Source organism: Maylandia zebra, linkage group LG15, assembly GCF_041146795.1.
Source record: "Maylandia zebra isolate NMK-2024a linkage group LG15, Mzebra_GT3a, whole genome shotgun sequence".
Lineage (NCBI taxonomy): Eukaryota > Metazoa > Chordata > Actinopteri > Cichliformes > Cichlidae > Maylandia > Maylandia zebra.
This window is the reverse complement of record NC_135181.1, coordinates 37,214,576-37,234,487: the sequence shown is the minus strand read 5'-3', so window position 1 is coordinate 37,234,487 and position 19,912 is coordinate 37,214,576. Positions and strand designations below refer to the sequence as shown.

At 39.7% G+C, this 19,912-nt stretch overlaps 1 protein-coding gene across 1 annotated transcript in view; it reads left to right on the top strand.

The window, feature by feature from the left end:
* Positions 1-5,287: 5,287 nt before the first annotated feature.
* nr5a2 (nuclear receptor subfamily 5, group A, member 2) overlaps positions 5,288-19,912 on the top strand; it is a 70,535-nt gene continuing 55,910 nt past the window's right edge. Inside the window, exons 1-3 of the mRNA XM_004561999.4 lie at positions 5,288-6,087; positions 9,246-9,364; positions 12,960-13,101. Coding sequence (XP_004562056.1) covers positions 6,006-6,087; positions 9,246-9,364; positions 12,960-13,101 — 343 coding nt within the window. The 5' untranslated portion in view covers positions 5,288-6,005. The remainder of the gene's footprint in view (positions 6,088-9,245; positions 9,365-12,959; positions 13,102-19,912) is intronic.

Here is a 19,912-nt window from a genome sequence, read left to right as displayed (position 1 = left end):
CATATTAAGTGAAGAAGGTTATAGCACTCCATGAATACCTCGCAGCACAAATAAGTGGTCTGCTAACAGCAGATTGGCTAATACAGGGCAGAACAATCCTGATCGTGAATGAGGATGTTTAGTGGCCTCTACACAACATGAAAGCTCAATCATGAAAGCATCATAGCAACCAGACTGAGAAAGTCCATGAGTCTAAATATGAGTACAGCTCAGAAAGACATTGGAAACAACACCAGAGGATGAAAACACCAGCCACTGCTTGATAGAGCAGTACACTAGGACTACAAGAAAGCCTACAACTCAGTGCGAGTAGAATTAAATGGTTATTTCCATTCTACCTTCTTATTATCCATTGTTGATCTGCACACAGCTGTTGTCACAAACGTCACACTCGCTTACATCACTGTCATGACACATTCTCGCAAAAAAATCACGGTTTTAGTAACGCAGTAATTCAGCGTGCTTACGGGAAAGTAACGGTAATCTAATTACCGTTTTTGCAATAGTAATCCCTTACTTTACTTGTTACTTGAAAAAAGTAATCGGATTACAGTAAGGCATTACATGTAACGCGTTACTGCCCATCTCTCCATATGACCAGTATCTACAGCAAGAACACTGCGATGTGGACTCGGTGGCTGAATGGTAGATGGTGGCAAAAAGAGGGAAGGTGATCTGGACTGAAGAGGTGGAGTTGTCTGAAGGCAAAATAGTAGACATACATGGCAGTTACAAGGGTATCCCACAGGCCAACGGGAGCCATGAAGAAGATGCAAGAAGGTCAGCTACTGCCAAATACCTAAAGAAGGTAAGGCTGGTGCTCAGAGGGTAGCTTAATAGTGGGAATAAAATCCAGGCAAACAATACATATGTCCCACTGGTCATCAAATACCCAGCTGGAATAATACGCTGGCCACAGGTGGAGACAGCTACCACCGGTGTAAAGAAACAAAAACTCGTCCCAGTGCACAGTGATCTTTACCCAAAGTTGATACCTTGAGCCTCAACAAACAACAGAAAGAGGGAAGGCGAGGATTAGTGAGTGTCACAGCGACAATTCAGGATGAAACACGGAGCATCTGTGAATACTTCCTGAGATGGTAGCTGAAGAAAAACAGTGAGGAGAACGGCAGGAAACAGTTGTGGAAGACTAAGCACCTGCATGGGAAGTGGAGTTAGAGGAAGTACCTGACACTGAGAAAAACTGCAAGTGGCCACAAAAGGCTGACCTAAAGGACAGCACCAAGGCTTTGATTATTGCAGCGCAAGATTAAGCCCAAACTTCAGATCCATAAATGCAAAACTCTACCACAGCAAACAGAGCTTGAGCTGCAAAGTGTGCAAAGGTTCCCCGGAGTACTGTCCAGCACACTGTAGCAGAATGTGAGATGCAAGCTGGGACAGCATACAATGAGAGGCACAATCAAGCGGCTGGAATAGTGTACAGAAACATCTGTGCTGTCTGTGGATTAGAAGGACCCAAGTCCTGATGGTAAACAACCCCAAAGGTGGTTAAGAACAACAGGGCTGAGGTCCTGTGGGACTCCAGGTTCTTGATAGACAAGCAGCTGCTGGCAACCCAAACAGACATAGTGGTGGTTGACAAGGAGCACAAGATCACAGTTGTGATAGATGTGGCAATCCCAGCGGACAGCAACATCTGAAAGAAGGAGCACAGGAAAACAAAGTGGTCCCAGTGGTAATGGGAACATTAGGAGCCATAACCACCAAACTGATAGATTCCAGCAGATTCCAGGCACAACATCAGAGGTCTGTTTCCTGCAGACTGCCATCCTAAGAACAGCGCAAAAACCTCAAAGCTACTGACAGCTACTTCCATAAATCATTCTCTCGTGTTTTGTTTACCTCAGTGAAGTTCTGTTTGTGAGTTGTTGCTCTGTACTTTGAGTCCTGCTGTATTTTTAGAACAAATGACTGTTTACATTACATCTTCGATACAGAAAACAGTAGCAGGTAGGGGAGAGAGGTGTGTATGTGGGTGTCTGTGTCTGGCAGTGAGTGGTGGAGGGGGTGATTTCCTGCTTATGAATAGCAAATGTGTGTTGATTATAATTTAATGATGTTAGTGTGTGTTGCTGTACATTTCCAAGGCTATTGTTATTTGATCAGAACACTTGTACACGCAGGAATACACTCATTCATGAACACAACGCGCACACAAACATGCACTCCCTCATAAAACTCACACGCAAGCTGAGACCATACAAGGTGTCAGCCCTACAAATGAAAACACGCATGCAAAAAATATGACACACAAGTGAAAGACAGACTGCATGAAGTTTTAAATTCTTTGGCACTTTTAATTACCATGCATGCATGCAAAATATCATTTTTACAGCCTGCAGTGTTGCTGCTCAAATTGTCACTGTGTGTGCTTGTGTCTGTGCCAATCAGATAAATCCAAACTTGGAACCATAACATGGGAGGTGAATAGTCCAGAGTTTGATTTGTACTTTTGTACATCATTTAATGTGTCATTTTATAACCTCAGACTGTAAACTGTAAAGTCTCAGTGTCAATAAAGTACTACTACTTACGTATCTATCTATCTAATTAAGTTCACAGTTTCTGTGACTGTTATGATCGAACATTATTTTCTTCATGCTTCATCTTCAAAGTTTGGACCTACTCTTTTTCCTCCCTTACTTCCTTTGTGTCTCTATGTTTCTTATTAGCTTTCACCATCACTCACTGGCTGGGCCTCTCTCTCTCTCTCTCTCTCTCTCTCTCTCTCTCTCTCCCTCTAAATAAGTTAATCATTCCAGTAGAGCTATCTTGCCACAGGTCTTATCAGTCTCTGTGTCATTTTATAACCTACCCTGCTCCCCCCTCACCCTTCAGCCCCTACTTGTCCTCTCTTGCTTGTCAACCTCTGACTCCACCCACCACTGCCCTCAAGTAACACAGTTTCAGCCAATCCCAACTCAGTACTGAGTGTGTATTGCTGATTGGTGGACCCCCATCACCACCACCACCCAGGATCCTGACAAACCTAAGAACCTAAACCTGGCCACCAACTCACTGTCTAAAATTAAAAACAAAACAAATAAAAAGACCTGTTTGTGTTTGTCTGTGTGTGGATACAGAGATTACTTTGCAGGGTAACTACTTTCATTTCAAAGCTAAAGTTCTCAGTTTTATATTTTTTATATTTTTGTGTATTTGAATATATCACATCTCACTTGTTTTCCTAAGACGACTCCAGATCACTGTGTAAGGAAAACATTTCAGTTGGAAGTATAATAGAAACTTACTGTATGCCTGTGTTTATGTGTGTATGTGAGCACACATACTGTAGAGAACCTGTGAACACATGAAGTACAAGTGAACAGTGTACTGATGAAGTAGGAGCATCAGTCTGTTTACAGATTAACATTGCAGGTACAGAAAAACAAGTCCCCATAGCTTTTATTTTAGTGTGATGACTTCATTAAAGTTTATTGTAAAATTTAAGTTTGCGTTAGGATAATGATAACAACTACAAAAATACATTACATAGCGCATCCTCACAAAGACAGGACAACTCACTTATGAGAGCATTTTGGGAGAAACGGGCAATGCTCCAAAGAGGACCTGATCAGTACATATGAGCCTGTTTTGTGTGTGTGTGTGTGTGTGTGTGTGTGTGTGTGTGTGTGTGTGTGTGTGTGTGTGTGTGTGTGTGTATGCGGCGACACAGGTGATATATACATATATATATATATATATATACATATATATATAATGGCAAAATGGTTGTCTATAAATCACCCAGACTTTAGCTACTCAACTCTGTAAAAAAAGAAGAAGACTACAACAGCTGTGGCTGCGCTCTGACTGTGTTTCTGGCTTTACTGTGAAATCTATTTAATTGAATTTCTAAGTATTTTACTTGGAAATTGTTGTTCCAAGTAAAATATGTTATTAGTTATATATTTATATATTAAAACAAGACAAATAATTGTCATCAGGGGGACCTCACCTTTCTGTGCTCCTTGCATTTTATGATAATGAGCAGGGGTTTTGCCCTATATTGCTATAAAAAATATTTTTCTTTCAGAGATGACAAAGTCTTAACATTACCATTAGCTGTGGGTACTGAAACGTGTGTGTGTGTGTGTGTGTGTGTGTGTGTGTGTGTGTGTGTGTGTGTGTGTGTGTGTGTGTGTGTGTGTGTGTGTGTGTGTGTGTGTGTGCCCTCTGTAACCCTTTTATGTTCGTCAGATTTGTCTGGTGATTTTCCGTGTCTCCCTCACTCATAAAAACACACCGCCGCCATTTCCACACAAACACTTTTGGCTTCATGAATGTTTTGAAGTGACGGTATTCTGCCATTCAATGATGTGGATCACTTTTATGTCAATTTTCCTCATGACTAAATTACCCACAGCAGTGATTAGGAAAGCCCCAAACAGATTTTGGAGTAGTATATACGCACCTGCGGGAAGTAAAGGTTTTGTGGCGATCCTTTATAACGGTGCTTTAAAACAATAACGTTTTCCGAGTTTAGTAACTCACTAAAAGACATGCGCAGACAACAGGAATCCAGATCGTTTCCTTAACGCGACAGAAAATAGTTTAGACTTCTACCTGATTCAAAAGTTGGATATTTCTCTGTGGTCTGCGAACTAAAATAAGTTACACAAGCTTTTTGTGATTGTGGTCGTGGGGCATTACGGGGATGCTGTAGTGTCAGTCTTTTTTGCATGAATTTAATTTGAAAGGCAGTGACGTCAGATCACTAATTGATCCCCGCTCAGCCAATTACTGTTAATGATTCAGAAGCAAAGGTATAATTTATTGCATAAAGGGGGCGATTTGATTAGACAGTGAGGTCATTTCAAGCCTGAGGCCGGTGATGCTCGAGTTTTCCATGAAATTTATATGGCCTTATGGAGAATTTACAATGTCCTCACCTGTATTTTAAGATGGAGTGGTCACACACGCACACACGGGCGCAGACACACAGAGAGAAGAAAGAAAAGCAGAAGGAAAGAGTATAATTTTGTCACAATAGTTCATCTTTTAAAGTTTGTATATATATGAAAAAATTACTTAGCATATAGGAACGCTCGCTCTCACGCTCCCTGTGCGTGCGTGTGCTAAAGCGCTCTGATCCACATACCTTGCGCTTTGTATTTGCATTCCGTGCGCCCAGACGCAGTCGGTGATCTCACTACAGTTGCATCACTTCTCTTGATTTCCTTGTTCTCCCTCCGCTTTTAAAGTCCGTCATTAACGGGATTAAATAGATGAGATTTTGGAGAGATGGACCTGGAGAGTTTGAGGCGATGTTTCCCGGTCTTCTTTCCTGATTGGATCGGAGGAAGATGATGTCAGACGACCGCATGCGTCTCGGATTGGAGAGAGCGGAGTAAACAAAGCCGCGAGGAGGAGGAGGAGAGGTCTCCACATCTCCAGACAGTCCGACCGACTCACCGAATCCGACTTTACGCACAGGAGAGGGCGGCCCCGGCGGCTCGTGCTTGTCTGCTCAAGGCTGAAAGTTACACTGACAGTCTCACATTAATGGCTGACGCGCTTTAAAGACTTTGGAAAAGATAAAGGGAAACTTACCATCGCATTCTAATCCGGACCTTGTGCTGTTTTCTTAAGTGCAGAGTGATTCCCTAACTCTTCGCGAAAGTGCTTCTTACTTAGTTTAGAAGGAATCACTCCGTTTTCTCCTGCGTTATTTCTGAGATTTTTCCTTTCTTTGTTGCGTAAATGCGTTTTAATATTTTTTTAAATCAGTGTAGCTAAGTCAAAGCAGCGTTACACACAGGCTATGCAAGCCTGTTGTTTAGAAAAAAGTCTTAATCTGGCTTTATCGTTGGAGCATTGCCTGATAATTGGAAGTGAAAGAGAGTTATAAAGTAAGAAATAGGACGGTAGAAGTCGCTCGGGACAGTCTTTCGGGGGGTGTTTGTGCGAACGCCTGTCTCTGACGTCCAGGTGTCCCGCCGTGCGGTGCGGAGTCTCTATCTCAGGCCGGCAGTGCTGTCATGCTGCCCAAATTCGAGACTGAATCCCTGGGACTCTCTCGATCGTATGGCGAACAGGGGCACATGCCAAGGAACATGCAGGGTAAGAACTGTCATTCATTTGAATCTCGGTAGTCTGCCCCGAAGCTTCCACTTCGCTGTCTTCGTGGAGCGTTTTCCGGCTGAGAGTGTACTCACTAAAATGTACATGCTTGTATTCGTTACCTTTTTTTCTTATAATGAGGAACAGTTACCGATCTGTCATACGCCAATACACGAACGCGTTGATTCCACGAACTTAGCAGGTAATTACTAGGGGGGTTTATTATTATTATTATTATTCAACATGATCTCCAAAAGGCTTCGATAATGTTCTTCCACTTCAACTTGGAAGCACTTTTTTTTTAAAGTTTGGCCCGCGGTCAAACAGGTACCTACCTGTCATTCACGCTTAGAGCGAGCGGCAGCAGCGCGTAAAAAGCAAGAAACAGAGCAGAGGTATTCTGTCAATGTAACTTTTTCTTGCTTGTTTCTTTTTTTTTATTTCTCTGATTTTAGAATGAAACAGATGACTTTCTCTTAGCAGAATAAGAAATATCTCAAACCTGCTCGTGGTTTAGTTTCTAAAGAAAACTGCTGTGGAAGAGTTGTTGATGTCGAAGCAAAACTGGAGTGTCTGATTAAGATTAAAATATTTGACTAAGGACAGCAAACTTTTACCCAAGAAGAAAATAATTATGAGCTAGTTTATTGATTTTACAAACGGTAAAGAAGAGCTTGGTATTGTCTGCCAACACGTAGTTTCGCAATAGCTTTCTCTCGTAGTACAGCCAAGTTGATTCTACTCTCAAATGAAATACAGCTGCAAAATAAAGTTAAACTAAATCACTACGTTTTAGATGTTGCTTTAATGCTGTAGTGTGAAATCTTTTTTGTAAGCTTTAAACTGTTGTTGTTGGAGGTTTTTATCTCACATTCGAGGAGAACTGCGTAAGGCCTTCAGATGTTCGAAATCGGTGTCATTTAAAAAAAATGAAGAGCAAATTTTAGGACCCCTGCATTTTTTTTCAGAATGAGCATAATTATTTAAATTCCCAGTGGCATGCCGTAAAAATCTATTTTCTTGATCTTCACAGTAGGCTGCACATTAAGCAGCTACATTTTTGAAGAAATTCTGACCTCAATGGCAAGTTAAACTCATATAACCCTGATCATTTCCAGCATGTCTTTCCACGGCAGTATAACCGGACAATCAATTAGCCCGCTCTCGGTTTATAAGACATTGATAACGTATTCTCACTTTAAACAAGGAGTGGCTTGTTTGCCAGCCCTTTTACCTTTTTTCTTATTTTACCCCAACTGTTTTTTTTTTACAGGCAGCTAAAACAAGGAAGCTCCGACTGAAATGAATTTCTTTTTGTTTTGTTTTGTTTTTTTGACAATTGGAGGACGTTGGGTTTTTTGTTTTGTCTTTTGTTATTTTATGAGCAAGTGGACAGTAAATGATTGACGGTCGGGCCGATGTGTTTCTGGAGGTAATCTGCGCAGACGTTGTATGCATTCACCTGCGTCTGTCAGTTATACAACGAGGTGCTGAAATATATTCAATTTGTCTGTGCATAAAAAACACTATTTGGACTATAATTACAGGCATAACGTCGCGTCATGTGCTGTTAGAGCTCCTTAAAAGGCGAAATTCACTGTACAAAATAATGGAAACACCATAGCAATGACAATTGAAAGAAAGAAAATATTTGGATAGGATCCTGTAAAATAAATATTCATTATTGTCGGCCTCAGGACGGACACCCCTCGGATATCTTAATTTATTATTTCCTTTCCACTGCGTCATCACTTCAGAACTGCAACCAGGGCTCGGATAGTGTTTATTTTCTTTTTGAAAAGGCGTCCAAAATGCACCTGCGGTACGTCGTAAGAACAGGCCTTTAAAATCGTGTCCTTCTTGCGCTTTAACGCAGAAGAAAGTTCGAAAATCGAGCTTGCTTTGAGTTTCTGTGGAAGGAAATAAAAGAAAAGGGAAAAAACGGAGCTTGGTGGAACTTGTTGCTTCAGCTGGGATACGCTGATCCCAGCAGGGCAACGCGCTAACAAACTAGAAATCATGTCTAATTAATAGGTCTCGGAGAGAGCAGATGAGTGGATTTTGAAGTCGAGCAGTACTAATAGCCCATGTAAAGACATTGGAAGGCGTAGTTGACAAAATATTTCCACTTTTACAGCCATATCCACTGTGGTTTCCTTTTTGATCCTGCCTGCTTTTTATGATTAGTGCCATAAAGACTTTTGTAACTGTTGTAAAAGTCAGCATGCCCGTTTGCTTGTAGCGCTGTCACACACAGAGACTTATGCAGGTGGGTATTTCTAACAGGGCAAAGAGGGCTAGACACCTCAGAAATAGTCGTACTTGTATGTAGACTATTAAGACCTAAATATTAAAAAAAAAAAAGAGAGAGGGGGGGGGAGAGAAAAGGAGGAAAATCTGCAAGGAAGGTGAGGGAATTTTTATGCTTTTCCTCCTTTATTTAAAATTACATAATTAGTTATTTCCAGCGTTTGTCATTATTTTCTCTTCAGTATAAATAATGGCTAAAACTCGGTAACCAGGAAAATTATGAATTGAGAACTTTTAAAATGCAGCGCACAGCTCCACATAAAATGTGTGTACCAATATAAAGCAAATAAAATTAAATGGCCTGTAGTACTGTGGCTGATTCTTAAATAGAGAAAAATAATGTTGGTTCAAGTTGGGTTTGGATGGGGGGGGTTTCTCCCTCGCCTGCAGAGATAAGGGCTTCTCTGTGTCTTCATTTGTCTGTGGGCGGTAACATTTTCTCCTCCAATCCTTAAGTCTAATATCTCTCGATTTCCCCCAGCGATTTCACGACTCGGATACATATTGCATATGTATGAGGCTCACTTTCATGAGCTTCTTTTTATTATCATTATTATTATTTTGGCTCCTGTCTGAGACGGATGTAGAAGAGCAGAGGAAGAGGGAGTAATAAATGATCGCGTCCTCTCAGCTCTATCCAAAAGCTACTATTCGTCGTTTTTTGCTCCTCAAATTTAACCTTAAAAAAAGTCTTCTAGAACTTTGAAAAATCTCATTAATTTGCCCCGCGCGATTCCGCACCCTCTTTCATCCATGGATGGATGAAAGAGGGATTTTTTGAAAAAGAGATTCCCCGGCACTGAAATAGACTTCTCTCTGTGTATGTGTCTCCGTGTGTCCTCCTCCAGCCCCTCAGTTAAAAATGATGGACTACTCATATGACGAAGACCTGGACGAGATGTGTCCCGTGTGCGGAGACAAGGTTTCAGGGTATCACTACGGACTTTTGACCTGCGAAAGCTGCAAGGTTGGTGCCCCCAATTCCCTAAATAGAAAACAAATGCTGCACGATTTAAGCAAGAAGTTGCCTATTAACATAAAGTGTGCATGGTACTGTGTGCCTGTGGTGACCTCTGATTAACTGCTTCGATGTATAAAATATTCAAGTGCACTCTTGTCTATCGTTGTGCAGTGTCATGCAATTATATATGTCCAGTTATTTGTATTAGCCTCTGAAGTCCCTGTAGGGCATCAACATGTGTCACTATGAGGCTTACACAGACTAAACTGTGGTCTTCATGAGTTTAATGCGCTCTCTGATATTATACTTCCTCTTGTGTCAGCCATTTTCCTAAATACTATGGGCTACCCACTGTGAAGAAAACTGCTTATCTGGATGGTGTCATTTCTGTCCTTCTCTCTCTTTTTTTGCATGCCAAGCATTTAAGCAGATTTTTTTTAAAGAATGATTTGCAACAAGTGTAATATTAGAGCAACATTTCAGCTCCTCACCATTAACACTGCAGGAAAACCAACAGTAAAGAGGCCAGGGGTCAAATATTGTTGTGACAGTTGATCTAACAAACTCTTCCTGTGAGTGTCAGAGGATTTTTGTAAAGTGTGGAACGGCTTGGAAAAGACACTGGAGTTCAAAAGCAGGCAAAGAGTGTTTGCAAATTATTATGTTTTTTTTTTTGTTTTTTTTGCAACCACCAACCACAGGAGGTGTGCGTGTGTGTGGTGGGGGGGCTTTAACCCACGAAGGAAAGCGTACAATAGAGTTTCTGTTTGCACAGGCTTGCACCCTGCTGTCTAAAACTCTCATCACAAGTTCATTAAGACCTCAACAGCACGACGTTTCCATGTGCAGGCTAATAATGAAGCCACGCAAATCAAACTGTTAAAGCTTAATTTGAGATCTATCAACAACCTATTTGTCTCCTTCTGCATCTTTCCACTGTTCCCCTCAGCAGAGCAAACAGGCATTTCCCAAGTTTTTCCCCCTCAACTAGTAAAGCTGTCAGCACAAAATTAAGCTAAGACAAATGTCTCTGTGTTAACACTATTCAGTGTAAAATTGCAGCTCCTCAGTAATGATGTGCTAGTGCACATTTCTTGCCTATGTGGTCATTATTCAAAGCAGATGTTATAGATTTTATCCCATATTATGACCTTGAAATGCTAAGCATTTGCTTGAAGGGAGCAGTCAGTGGCATCTCTGCTGCTTTTCAGGCTCAGCGAAGGCTCACGCAGGACAGCCAGTCCACACATTTTCCAGTTTGGCTGAAACACTGCCGTGCATGTATGGAAGCACACACGATGCAGATGAAGAGGTCTTTGATAAAGTGCTGTGTATGCTTGCTGAAACATTAATAATATTGATACTCACCTGAAGCTTGTCATTGATTATCTCTAAAATGAAGGCAGCCTGTCCCGTTAAAAGTATAATCACCGGTACTCGACAGATTCATTTTGACATTAAACACACTCTGTTAGATAGGCAGAGCGATCCATATCCATTGTGTCTCCTGAACAAAGCTGGATAAACAGAGCAGCTACATTGTAGTCTCGGCCTTACGTATACGACATTCTTTTTTTCTTATGCACTATCAGAATAAATAATTTCCTTTAATTTTTCTAATTTTTGTAATTTTGAAGTAATGTCATAATTTTTCTCGAGCCTGCACCACTCTCCTCTTCCACCCTTTGAGCCCCAGGAGCAAAGTTGTGAATAACGCTCGTTATCAGGGTCACATTTTTTTTGAGCTTTGCTTTGGCTTCCATATTTGAGCTGACACACACAGATACACAAATACACAAATACACAACACATACACACACACAGAAAAAGAAAGATTCCCCAACACACACACACACACACACACATACAGATCCTTATCCCCAATTGATTTACCACATCCCTAAACCCACCTTTGCACTCAACAAGTGTACATGCAAACACAGACACACATCCCCCTTTATCCATGCACACAGACACTTTCAGTTCATACACACCAGCATGCGTAAAGTAAAAATGGTACCTTCTTGTTGAAGTAAAAATAAGTGAACAATGAAATGGGCTACATTAGTCAACAGCTCTTTTTGTGTTTTTTTATTTGGGGGGAGGGGGGGGGGGGGGGGGCTAGCTGTGTGAGCACAGAGGAATGACCTGAAAATGCTGAAACTACAAACAACAAATTAGAGGTCAGTGCTTAGATGCACGGCGCTCATATCAAACATTCAAAGGGATGTTTTTTTTAATTTATCAAGTGAGACAGAAAGACACAAGAAAGAAAAATGGTGTAGCAGGAGAAAAGGTCAGAGAACATCAAGCAGTGAAATACAGTGAAATTCATTTTGTTTTTCTTTCTGAGTTGCTGTTTGTATTGAAAAAGAGTAAATTGCATTTCCTGGTGTGTGTGTGTGTGTGTGCAGAAATACCAAGTTGACACCAAGTTAACATGAATTTTGTGAATTTTAGATACTTTTGCAGCATATACTTTCACGCTAGGAAGGATGATTTTTTTGATTTCATGTCAATTAGTACGCAATTTATTTCGTTGGTTATTTTGTAAATTTGTCAAGGCAACAAATGTTGCTTGTAGCTGTGCAAATGAACCTCAACTTGGAGCTTTTCAGTGAGGTGTCGTCGGCTTCTCCTGACGATGTACTGTGTGTCTTTTATAGCACGCTTGAATCCACTTTGGTCCAGATATTTATAACACACACTGTGTGCTAAATGGAAAATTGGAGAGAAAGTTCTCTCTGAAGCATGGATTTCTTGGCACTGAGAAGTCGATAATCCAAAAACCGCGTGCACTGCCTTTTTTTTTCTTTTTTTTGACAGGTCAGGCAATGCAGATTGTCAATTAAATTTGTGTCTGGTGAAATATTGATAGCCACCGGTTCTTTTTTATTTTTATTTTATTTTAAAGACCAGGTTTACGGATTCTCCTCCTAGGTTATGGATCTAGAATACGTTAATACCATCTTCCCTTCGTTTGATTTTCACTGCTGCTGCTGATAATAAATTCCATGTTGCAGGTATGAATCTCTGTAATCCCGGAACTGTGAATTATGGATATAATTTATTGGATTTTTTGGGCTCCTGCACTCATATTTTTCAATAATTAAGTGCAGAGTTGAAAAGATGCTTACTCTGTAATTCCCAGAGTCTTTTACTTGAACAGAGAATATTGAAAATATGAATGCAATTTTGACAGGAAACAAATTATAATTCCTGACTTTTATGAAGTAGTTTGCAATGCAATGAAAAGATTAGCTGTCAAGTAAAAGTATGTGAAATGGGCATATCTGCAGCATTTTTTTATTTAAAGCAAAATAAATTATTAAATGAATATAAATGAATTGTAAATACTCAGTTTTCATTAAGAGTTCAAAGTGTGTCTGCTTCATATATATCGCATCTACACATGTCTATAAAGCACCACATCAATGGGCATATAGCTTTTAAAACTTGCATGTGCGTGTGTGTGTGTGTGTGTGTGTGTGTGTATCCATTAAGTCTGTCCCTCTCCATCTGTCTGGGAGTGTGAATGGGCCAATTACCATTGCATTGCAGGGGTCAAGCGGGTTGACGTCTTAATTGGTTCTCTCCACAGGGCTTCTTCAAGCGCACCGTCCAGAACAACAAGCGTTACACATGTATAGAGAACCAGAGCTGCCAGATTGACAAGACCCAGAGAAAGCGCTGCCCATACTGCCGCTTCCAAAAGTGCCTCACCGTCGGCATGAAGCTAGAAGGTACAAAAACATATTTGTGTTACGCAGTTTAGCTTATCGACTCAACTAGAAATTACAAGCTTTGCTGATGTTTGGCTTCTGTAATTTGAATTAATTTTGGCTTAAACATGGGAAACTGTTGGGAAGCAATGTGTTCAGCGTGCATCAGCAGCGGTGCATTATGTGTAATGGTTAATAGTCTTTTCTGCATTAATCATATGTGTTGCTTGCAAAGTCTCACTCCTTAAAGTAACCAGTAACTATAGAATGAATGTGGTGGAGAAAAAAGAAATAATCTGTCTTATGTTTTCTGGACTGTATGAGGAGTAAAACAGGAGATACTCAGCTAAGATACCTCAAAATTCCTGTAGTTAAGTACTCGCAATTACATTCCACTGCTGCCTATAACAAGTCAGCATCTAAGCCACTTGAATGCACTACACAGCCTCCAGGTTTGCTTTGACCAGAAGTCCTTCAAAATTACATTTTACTCAGAATATCGATGTTTTTTATAGCACTTATACAGTACTGTTTTTTTACAACTTCATGAATAGTTTACCACATATTTAGTCTATTCTGGGGTTTTATAGTAAACACTACTCACTAAAATATGATCTCGATGTTACAGTACACATCTGCAGAAGTGGAAAAGCAGATACAGGCTGGGGGGTTTTCTTTCTTTCTTTTTTTTACATTGTGTGTGCTGCACCATATATTTTTCAAGATATGATGCCTGTTTGCAATTACTGTTTCTGAAAGTTGTGGAGGAAAAAATTATAACATCGAGCAGTTAAAATTGGAGGTTGAGTGCTTCTGGACTTGCACAGAGGTGTTTTAAAAAACCTCTACCCAAGTTCTGGTGAAATGACACGGCCAGTCTTTTTTCCATTAATTCACAGCTGAGCTGCACATTAGCTTTTGGTGGAAAGTATTCGTCCATGATCAATATGCATGTGAATAATTTCCTCCCATTGAGATATCCACTATTTAGAAGATGGTTAATATGTGCTCTGACAAAATGATTGCTCGTACGAAAGGAGAGGAATATATTTATTTAAACATTTAACGGTGAACATCTCAGTAATAGCCACTCTATACAGAGAACCTTGTAAAGTGAAGCCTTTCATTTCAAACCAGTGCCTTGAAATCCAGTATGGCTTATTAGTGTTTGTCACGGGGTCAGGGGGTGCTGGGGGTATCTGGTAGCCGTTGTGCACTTAGAGTTGCCAGACAAAGTAATAGATAAAATATTAGACTTGGCAGCAGACTGAGAATGGTAATGATGATACTTTTGGCTGGCCGTTTTGAGGCCTCTTTGTTTAATTTGAACACGGCTCAGAACCCTGGTCAAACATGCCCATTCAGAACTGACAGGACTGCAGGCAAAAAGAAGGGGAGGGTTCAGCTTTTTCAAAAATAATATTTAAAGCTGCCAGTTTTCCCTCACATACATTGATGATGCATTCTCTTCTGAAATCATTACATTTGGAGTGAATAAAGGGGCCTGAAGGTCATCTTTCCATTACAGCTTTGAAAGAAAAACTACATTAAAGCCAATGGTTGCAGCTGATTTGGTCCTACAAAATTACTTCAGTATTTTTAATAAAAGCAGCCGTTCTGCTATTCATCTCGTTTCAGTTTGATATTAAGACAAAATTCTTCACCCATTTGAAATTCAAACTAAATTAAAAATCCCAAGATCCCTGAAATGATCACATGCAACTAAGCAAAGTTAATATGTTAAAGAAATAAGACCCTTAGAGGATGAAAGTATAGCAAAGACAGCCTAACTAAAATCTTTCCGGAGGCTTCTCCCTTTACCTGCCATGTGTGGTTTAATTAATTGCCGTTAATAGTGAATGGCCGCTGGGCAGAATGTCCCGGCCTGTCATTTTCCAGCTGACAAGGGTGGGGAGGGGGTAGCATTTGATTTGTTTTGCTGGCGGTAACTTTCAGCTCGGGGGCAAGACGGGCCCTGCAGCACTTTGTCAGGGGCCAGAAGCTGCAATGGGTGACTCCTGCCACAGCTGGTAAAGACCTCCCATGCAGAACGGCTGACACCCCTCACCACACACACACAAACTTTGCACACACATAGAGCTCTCACCGGTAAACACATGCATATATTCATGAGAAGCCCAAGAAAGGTGTTCAGAAGGCCACAGGCAAGAGGGAGAAGCTGTCATTTCATCTGAAAGAATGTGTACAATAGCAAAAGGAGGTTTGGGGTCATGTGCTTTGTTATTACAATCTTTTCATTCCATTACACAGCAGCTTGCAGCAACATGTGATTTCAGGGCATCAAGTGGAAACCAAATGTGAGGAAATCTTGAAAGTTGACTTAAATTGCATTTTTGGGCCCTTACTTTAGGCCGTGCAGCGTTTGAGACTAGTGTAATGGAGGTGGCACTAAAGAGGTTTGTGTGTCTGTGTGTGAGAACCCTAATCTGTTTACACAGTTAGAATAGTTTTTAGAAATTTGAATGTAACTCTGCTCTATGTTACTGCAATGCCCTTTATAGTTAACAATATGCAACCGCTTGTGTTTCACTTTATCCCCGGACTAAGAGCTCAGTCCTGACTGTTCTGACACAACAACAAAAAAACTTTACATTTCAATGACGTCAGACGGAAATAATTTAAACATTGCTGCAACACATCACATTCTCCTCCGCATGCTTTTGCTGCAGGATAAGTGATTTACCTCTGACCCAGTTTGTTCAAATTCAAGATGTTTGCTGAAACAAACACTGCCTAACTTACAGTTAGAATAACGCTTGCAGAGATTGCATTTAAATTATTAAATTAACCCCAAATTTAATCCCAACAATTAACCATCAGACTAATTTGGATGAGAGTGATCTTAACCCCAATATTTAAGCTGTGTTTCTCTTCTTCTCATTTATTAAAAGTACAGTAAATATTGTCTATTTTGTGGTCATTCAGTCAATGCATCATTTTCTTTCATTTTTGGAGGATTTTTCCTATTAAAGAACAAAAAAATGAAAGAAAAACACACAAGCAAACATGGTGACGATGGGTCGGGCACATGCTGTATAGCATGTCTAGCTGTAGTAACTCAATAAGATATCAAAAGAAAAAAGATTTGATCCATTAGAACGTCATTCACTAAAGCTGATGAAGCGTGCCCTTTCCAAACAGCTCCCACTGGCGCAATTTTCTTTTTTGCTCAGTAATACAGTAGTTGCCTTGCATCATATGCTTCACTGAACTGCTTAATATTTCCTTCAAGAATACATCAAAGACAGGGCATAACAGTTGTATTTGCGATACTAAGAGTTTAAATCAGCATTGGTTCCACTGTGTGCCGTGTAAGGAAAGAGAAGATGCATAATGTTTTGTTGTCGTCTTGATGTATTTCAACAGACACAAAGAACGCAAAGCTTAATGATGTAATACAAGTTACTGACAGTTTCCTGCACATATTAAAGCGGACAGAATATTTTTGAACTAGTAAATATAAATTAGGTTTTTGAACTGCAATTATTTTTTACATTGCAGTCCTCTGTAACATGTAAATTTATTAAGAGCCCCTCTGCTGAAATTAGCAGCACCGGCTGAGTGTTTGTATATTCTTCCTTGTATCCCTCTTGTTCCAATTTTTTATTTCCTCCCTGTCTCCATCTTCCTCGCTCTGATTTGTCTTCCATCAGCCTCCTAGTATCCGCAGTGGAAGCCGGGGAGCTGTCCCATTACTTATGCATAGGTATCATAGGTATTCATGTGTGTGCATGGGATAGGGCGCATCCAGAGCAGGGGCCGGGGCCCCGACATGACAAACAGGGTGTCAGCAAGTCTCCGCGGGACCCATTAATATGCCGGCAGCCGACAGGGATCCTCACCTACGCACGCTTAATATTCCTGTATATTAAACAACCATAAATCAGAGGATATAAGCAGCGAGGGCTGTATGTGTGATGTCTTCGAGAGTTTTAGTGGCTATGTGTAGGTGTCTGCTGAGATATTGTACTTGCTATAAAAATTCAGAGTGTGCATGTGCTTGTGTTTGTACATGTTTGAGAGGTACAGGGGGCATTGGACACTTGGGAGATGATGGTTTGGTCAGTTTTGGAATTTATGGATGATGTGTGCCTGGGTTTATGCATTTGTTGTGCTCTCAAATATTTAAAAAAAAGGTGAACTCAGAATGTAAGGTCGCATTAGCCTTTTAGCCTAGCTTTGGCCCCAAAGCCTCATAGCTAACTCAGGATATCCCCTCGCTCAGACACAGTGATAAAATAAAGTTGAGTCTTAGTACATGAAGACAAAAAAGGAATTTTCCTTCCTTAAAAAAATGAAATACCAGCAAAAATATTTTAATTATTAAAAATCAAAATGAAACTTAGAAGTATTCTAACTGTACAAAATAGCAAAACAACTAAATATGGAATATTAAACAATGGGTCACTCTCTTCTAAATCTTGTAAGGATGAATACATTTGTTTAAATGAATCAGCTTCCCCGAGTTATGAGCTGTCAGAATGCAGGTAGCACAGGCTGAAGAGGAGGAGTGGCAGCAATCTTTCACTGTATTTTAATAATAAAGCAAAGACCTAGGCAGAGTTATAATTGATTGAAAAACCTCCCTTTTAGAATTGTTTCCAATTTCTCACTTTTAATCTGATTTGATGCTCAGTTCTGGTAAAATAATTATAGTGGCTGATTTTAACATTCGTTTATATGTTGAAAATATCAGCGCTCACACTGCAGCTAATTTATTATTAGACTCAACTGGCTTTTTTCAAAATGTAAATGAGTTCACTCAACATCAACTCAAAGATTAGACTTAAAGTAAAGTCTAATAGATTTAAATGGATAAAATAGATTTAATGAAGCTTTATCTTCTTCAGTGACATGTCACAACACAATGCAAAGCCGCTACTTAAACTTAACAACCATGATTAAAATTTATGGGATAATTATTTAGTTAATAATGTTGCATTGTACATGACTGGATACTGGCTCTTCTGAAAAAGGAGGCAACAAATCCATACTCTTGATGCCCGGTTATAACTCACAAATGCACATACTAAAGCAGATAACCCGTACGCTGGGGAGAAAATGGCATTTCAGTGATTCAGAAGACCTTCGTTTGGCATAGAAAACTAGTTTGTTACTCTATAAAAAAAAAAAAGCCCTCCATAAAGCTATGACATGTTACTGTTCATCACGGATAGTGGAAAACCCAGGTTTGTTTTCATCATTGTAGCCAGGCTGTCATAGAGTCAGACTCTGTTGAACCTAGTATTCCTTTAACTTGTACTAGTAATGACTTTGAATTTCATCACAGGTATAAATAAAAAAAATCCTATACTTGATCCAGCTAACTCAGCTTATTGTAAACCAATTTTCTTACCTTCCTCTTATAACTACTGTTGGAGCAGTTATAAAATAGCTAACTGATCATTTTCAGGGGAAGGTCTATTTAAAGAGTTTCAATAATGATTTAGAGTTCATCACAGCACAGTAACAGCACTACTAAGAGTTGTGTGGACTCATCTCTGTGGTTGTCCTGTGCAGCATTCAAACCACTGATTACAATATTTTACTCCAGAAATGACAAAGATTGCACTGTGGGTATTAAATAAATTGGGGTGCAATGGTTTGAATCTGTCTAATAGACTAATACTAATACTAATACTTTTGACATTATACATGTTTCAGTTGAGCAATATTATTAGAAAACACTGTAAACATTTTCATTGCTATGCAGATAATACCCAGCTATATCTAGCTGTGAAGTCATATGACAAAATCAAAAAGTTACATTACAGGAATGTTTTAAAGATATAAAACCTGGATCCTCTTTAATTTTCTCCTCCTAAATTCAGACAAAATTGAGGTTATTATATATGTCCCAAATAATGTCCCAAAAATCCTTACAAGTATGGCATCTGACCGGATACTTACTCTGGATGGCCACTTTCACCACCAGTAACACTGTGAGAAATCATGGAATCATTTTTGACTAAGACATGTCATTCAGGGTGTTGGACTATCTCCTTATTATCAGATTGTTGTAAAAACTCTTTAAAAACTTTTAATCAAAAATGCTGCAGTGATAGTATGAACAGGAACAAGAAGAAGAGACTATATTTCTCTTGCTTCTCTTCATTGGCTCGTTAAATTTGAAATTAAAATCCTTCTCCTCAGACTCAAAGTAGTAAATGGTCTCGCCCCGTCAAATCTTAAAAACCTGATAGTACCATATTATTCTAATTGAGCATTTCAGACTTCAGGGTTACTTGTGGTTCCTAGAATTTCTAAAAGTAGAATGGGAGGCAGCGTGATTAGTTATGCTGCTCTAGGCTCAGGTTGCTGCTACAGGTTTCTTCCTGCTAAATGGGAGATTTTCCTTCCCACTGTTTCCAAGTGCTTATTTACAGAGGTTCCCTTGATTTTTAGGGGATTTTTTTACAGAATACTGCAGAGTCCTTGAAGCCCCTTGAAGTGATTCTTGAATATCATTAGTGCATTGGTGCAATATAAATCAACCTAAATTGAACTTTTAATGTTTTGTCTCCATATATGCATTGTTCTCTTGCATTACTCACATCTTTTTCATTTACAATCTCAGGTTTGTGCACTTCTCTTTATTTTTGCCTCCGCCTTTATATCACCCAAATATTTGTCACATTTCCATACAACTCCTGTCAACCTCTGTCAATCAAGCTACGTGTGCAGTACATGCACCTTGTTATTTTTGTTATTGTATTTTTGTTCTTGCTTGCTTTTTTGTAGGCGGTTGTCATTGTCTTATGTAATATTCAGTTACACAAGTCTATGCCTCTAAAATCAGAAACAACACAAA